We start from the raw sequence: 5,489 nt of genomic DNA, 5'->3' as shown, positions 1-5,489 counted from the left end.
CTTCAGGTTCAAATTCATCCACTTCCCTGTCTGTTTCTTCTTTTCCTCTCTTACTCAGTGTTGGAACTTACTCCTTGCCACTACCTCAGCCAACTGCTAGATCATCTCTGGGTCTTCAGGAGGTGTAAATCATAGAATCACTGACTCATAGAAAGATTTCATTTAGAAGACCTCCGGAAGTATCTAACCCAGCCTCCTGCTCAAACCAGACTTAAGTTTAAAGCTGTGTCAGGTTGCTCAAGGCTTTGTCCAGTCCAATTTGGAAAATCTCAAAGGATGGAGACTCCAAATCCTCTCTCAACACCTATTCCAGTGCTACAATAAGCAGGAATTTCCCTTGCCACAGGTCATGATTGCTGCCTTTTGTCCTGTCACTGTGCACTTCAGAGAAGAGTTTGACTTTGTTTCCTTGGCAAGCTCTCTTTAGATAGTTGAAGATAGCTATTGGATTGGGGGAATCTCTTCTACAAGCTGAACAGAACCAGCCACCTCAGTTTTTCTTCTTGCTTCACGTACTCTGACCCCTAACCATTGTGGGAGGATAAGAGTAGGTCATGCAATAATGGTCATCTAACTGGGAAGCTCTTGTAAGACATATAAAGATAGGATTGGCCTGTGGCTTTTGGTGCTTGGGAGGAGTAGGTGAGGGACAAAAAAATACATTCAATTATCCCTTGAACCCTTGGTTCATCTGCGGCATTTAGTCACACAAAATTCAGGACAATCACTGCAGTATCTGAATTCTACGGTATTTTCAGACAAACAAGACAGAGTAGGTAAGAAGGAGTTAGACATACACATAAAATGAAGGCACATGCTAGTTGTTAGCTGATTGAGATAAAAAGGTGGTGATGAGGACACAGCCCAGGGAAAAAGGAAATCTGGGAATGTGGTGACTGTTTCAGAAAGACACTAGTAAAAGGGGAGACATTTGCAGCACTGGATTGAAGACTGAGGAAGTAAAATGAAAGTAGAGATGAATATACACACACAGAACTAGATAGAACTGAAGAAACTCAATATGGAAACCCCTTGAAGGTCCATATTGGGACTGCTACTATTAATAATGTAGGTAGTGGGATTGAGTTCACCCTCAGCAAGTTTGCAGATGACACAAAGCTGAGTGGTGCAGTTGATATACTTGAGGGAAAGGATGCCATCCAGAGGGACCTTGACAGGCTTTAGAAGTGGACCAGTGTGAACCTCATGAAGTTCAACAAGGCCAAGTGCAAGGCCCTTCACTTGAATCAGGACAATCTCCAATGTCAGTACAGACTGGGTGATGAATTAATTGAGAGCAGCCCTGCACAGAAGGACTTGGGGATAGTGCTGGGTGGAAAATTAGGATGTGAGCCAGCAATGCGTACTTACAGGTCAGAAAGCCAATTGAATCTTGAGCTGCATGGCCAAAACATTGAGAAAGGTGAAACTTTCCCTCTACTCCGCTCTGGTGAGACCCCATCTAGAGTACTGTTTCTAGCTCTGGGGTCCCCAGTACAAGAAAGACATGGACATGTTGGAGTGGGTCCAGAGGAGGCCACAAAAATTATCAAAGTGATGGAACACCTCTCCTATGAAGAAAGGCTGAGAGTTCGGGCTGTTCAGCCTGGAGAAGAGAAGGCTCCAGGGAGGCCTTATTGCATCCTTTCAGTAAATAAAGGGGGTGTATAAGAAAGGTGGAGAAAGACTTTTTACCTAGGTCTGTAGTGATATGACAAGGGGCAATGGTTTTAAACTGAAAGAAGGTAGGTTTAGATTGAATATAAGGAAGAAATTTTCTGGCCCAGTTTGCCCAGAGAAGCTGTGGCTGCTCCTCCCTGGAAGTGTTCAAGGCCAGGCTGGATGAGGCTTTGAACAACCTGGTCTAGTGGAAGGTGTCCCTGCTGATGGCAGGGGGGGTTGGGACTGGATGAGCTTTAAGGTCCCTTCCAACACAAACCATTCTGTGTTTGTAAACTGAGGTATAGACATATTTTATTGGAACACACAGTTTTCATAAAATCCAAATGCTTTCTAAAATTGGACAGATTTGATCAGGTCACTGACTTAGAGAACTGGGGAAAAATCTGGAAAAGCTGAATTTTTTTTCCTATTTCTTGACCTACAGAGATCAGTATTTTATTTTTCTGAAATGATTTGGGTTTTTTTAAATAAGATTGTAACACAGTTTAGAGTCCAAGTCAAAATAGAGATGAACAGCTTTAGCCACCCTAAAGCAAGTTTATTTTCTGAAATTTATCTTCCTTCCTGGAACATTTGAGTGCTGTTTTTTTATTATTTTGCTTCTTTGAGAATTAAGCTGATTTTCGGAAACTCATAGTCATTCATGAAACGGAACTTTTTATTTCTTTGCATCTTTTTCTTTAGGAAGGTTAGAAAGCCACATCCAAACACCTACATACCCATGCTTTCTTTAAAAAATCATATAAAACAAGCAGAAAGTCAGACATCTTAAGGAGCAGTTTACATCCATAGGCAGGCTAAATAGAATTAATGCTCATGTTCCCATGGGGACAGGGATTGGTATTATGATTGCTATTTTGTCTAGCTATTTCACAGGCTATATAAAAAGAATAAAGGATTTGTGTGTCCTTCCATCCACTGTACTGCCATCTGTGAGTGCCATCACAGAGGTCAAGCACAGTTTGACTTTTAGAGGTTAAATGGAATTCACTGCACATATAAACACTTCACTAGAGATAATATAATTCTATTTTACACTCCCAAAGGGGAATTAGAGAGACAAGGTTTATACAAATTATTATTGAGAGTTCAATGTCAAATTTGAACAAGATAAATTAGGAACTGATTCAGTGACTACCAGCAACTTGTCCCTCATGATTTTAAAAGGGCACAAAACCCAGAGAGATTAATGGATTTCTCTATAAGGTATCAAAGGTTATTGCAAACATGGGCTTTTATGCTATAACTCAGATTTTAACAAATATAAGGGCAAATCTAAAACTGAAAGGTACTTTGTAATTCCTTTCCTAGTAAAAGCACAGAACTGGTCATAGGAGAAGACATGCAGATCTGGATGTTTTTGTAAATAAAATAATTTCAGACATTTTTTATGTGTAAAATGTTTGTATTCTTTTTTGATAGCATGCATTGCCAAAGATGATAGATTTTTCATGGAGAAAAGCAGTTGCTTCTTAACACAGACCAGTATTGGCATAGTTTGACTTTTAACGTTATTCACAAAGTTTGAATATATTTTGTTTTAAAATACCTGAGTAAATGTAGCACCATGCTAATTCATTCCCTTCAGCAGATATTTTTGGGGAGGAGGCAATATTCTGAAGTAGGAGGAATAAATTAAATAGAATTATTAATAAATTATCTAACTTTGTAGTTAGGACCTCTCTTTTCCACATTTCAACAGTTTTCAAAGCAATCTTTTCTACATGAGCTAGTTTAACTCAAATACAGACTGCAGTTTAAATATTAAGATTTCATTGATCATGATCTTGCCCACACAGGTTTGATTTACTCTTTTATCAATGGTTACATGCTCTGTAGAGTCTTTGCTGCCTTCAGTAGATTTTGTTTTTATTCATATAGCTGAGATCTCTAACACATAATTACTCTTCCTCTTGCTTTTCTTCTTTTTTTCTTAGATTGAATGCTCAAGTATATCTGACTACTCAGAAAAAATTATCAAGGCCAACCACTTGGACAACAGTAAGGGATATATTAAAATATTTTCTTCAGGAGAAAGAGAAGATAACTGCTTTGCTTTGTCCGATTAATTTATGTTGTGTAGTTTATATGTAAATGGTAGTTTTGCATAACTGACTTATGTAAATACAAAACTAAACACCACAATTTCTCACGGGAGAAGTTACTTCTACATTTCCTTCTAGGCTTAGACAGTAGAAGCAAATAGGACTCATTGGCAGGCAGTTTGATTTAGCAAAGCAGACAAAAGGCCCCATATTAGAGCTGAACTGTTCAAATTAATTCTGCCAGTTGAATTCCACCTATCTCTTAAATAGAATTTGTACACACACACTGAGATTGAAATAAGATTCAAAGCAAAAAGTATTCCATATCAATACAGATTTTTCATAGAGATTCTTCTGACTTACAACTTAAAAAAAAATTTTATTAAAAAAACATATTGAAACATACACACATAAATGAAAATGTTCAATTCTCAGAATAACTGTCATAGAAAACTTTTTTTTTTCCTCAAAACACTTCAATTAAAAAAAAAACCAAAACAAACCATTAACCTACTGGAAACTCTAAACAAAAAATAATCTCCAACAAGCTCTATTTCATGTCTTCAGTCCTCCAAATCACTGCACACAATATATCTTTGTAACAACCTAAAATTTGGGCTTTTTTTTAACTGAGTCTGTGAGAGAGTTCTTCTTTAGAAGTGTTCTTTAGGAGGAACTTGTAGAACGGGTCTTAGCTGGCTGGACTGTATCATTGTCCAGAGGAGGCCACAAAATTGATAAAGTGTTTAGAGGAGAAGCCGTATGAGGAGAGGCTGAAGTCACTTGGTTCATCCTGGAGAAGAGGAGACTGAGAGGAGATCTCATGGTGGTCTAGAACTTCCTCCCAAGGGGAAGAGGAGGGGCAGATGCTGATCTCTTCTCTCTGGCCACCAACGAATGCCAGGAGCAGAGGAAATGGCAGGAAGATGTGGCGGGGGGGGTGAGGTTGGCCATGAGGAAAAGGTTCTTGAGGCAGAGGGTGGTGGAGCACTGGAACAGGCTCCCCAGGGAGGTGCTCATGGCACCAAGCCTGACAAGATTCCAGAAGCATTTGGCCACCATGTGCCCTCAGACACATGGTCTGAATCTTGGGCTTGTCCTGTGCAGGGACAGGAGTTCGACTGGATGATCCCTGTGAGTCCCTTCCAACTCACAACATCCTAGGATTCTATGATTTGCCCCAACTTGTAGCTGCGTCTGTGCTGGAGCTATGCTAGCACATGCACAGAAACAGATTTCTGTTCTGGTTTAAATCTGCTCTAATTTTTAGTGCTGTCACTAGCAGCTTCTGACTATCACAGAGCTGTTTGGGAGGAGAATTTATTGTACAGCATGCAGTGCTGTGAAAGAAACAGCAGTGACATGGGATATAAAAGGCCAGCCAGTGTATGCAACTTTGGGTTCAGAAAGAGAAGAAAGCCAAGGACCAGAAAATACTCATCTCCACAGTTGGGATAAGGCATTAAAACAATGAGGTGTTGACCTCAGTTGGGTTATCCCGCACCTTTGGATATGCCTACCTGTGTATATTCCCAGAACAGCCTTTCATCAAACAGCTACACAGAGAGCACAGCACAAACCAATTCACGTTTGGATTTCCAGAAACAGGACATGTGTGAAGGGACCATTGTCAGAATAAATAAGGATCCAGTGTGCTCCAGAGGTTGCAGAAGGTATTTATCTTGGCTTCTTCCTACAGTTTCTCCAAGGAGCAAGTCCTTGGAAAAACAGAAAGAAGCAGAGATCTCTCCCCTTTGTCAG

General features: G+C 39.8%; 1 protein-coding gene across 1 annotated transcript in view; it reads left to right on the top strand.

Moving 5' to 3' along the window:
- LOC104532877 (protein arginine N-methyltransferase 8) overlaps positions 1-5,489 on the top strand; it is a gene marked incomplete at its 5' end in the record, with an annotated part of 25,744 nt that overhangs the window by 7,509 nt on the left and 12,746 nt on the right. Inside the window, one exon of the mRNA XM_010178193.2 lies at positions 3,621-3,684. Coding sequence (XP_010176495.2) covers positions 3,621-3,684 — 64 coding nt within the window. The remainder of the gene's footprint in view (positions 1-3,620; positions 3,685-5,489) is intronic.

Source organism: Antrostomus carolinensis, unplaced genomic scaffold, assembly GCF_000700745.2.
Source record: "Antrostomus carolinensis isolate BGI_N321 unplaced genomic scaffold, ASM70074v2 scaffold6371, whole genome shotgun sequence".
Lineage (NCBI taxonomy): Eukaryota > Metazoa > Chordata > Aves > Caprimulgiformes > Caprimulgidae > Antrostomus > Antrostomus carolinensis.
This window is presented reverse-complemented; position numbering and strand designations above follow the sequence as displayed.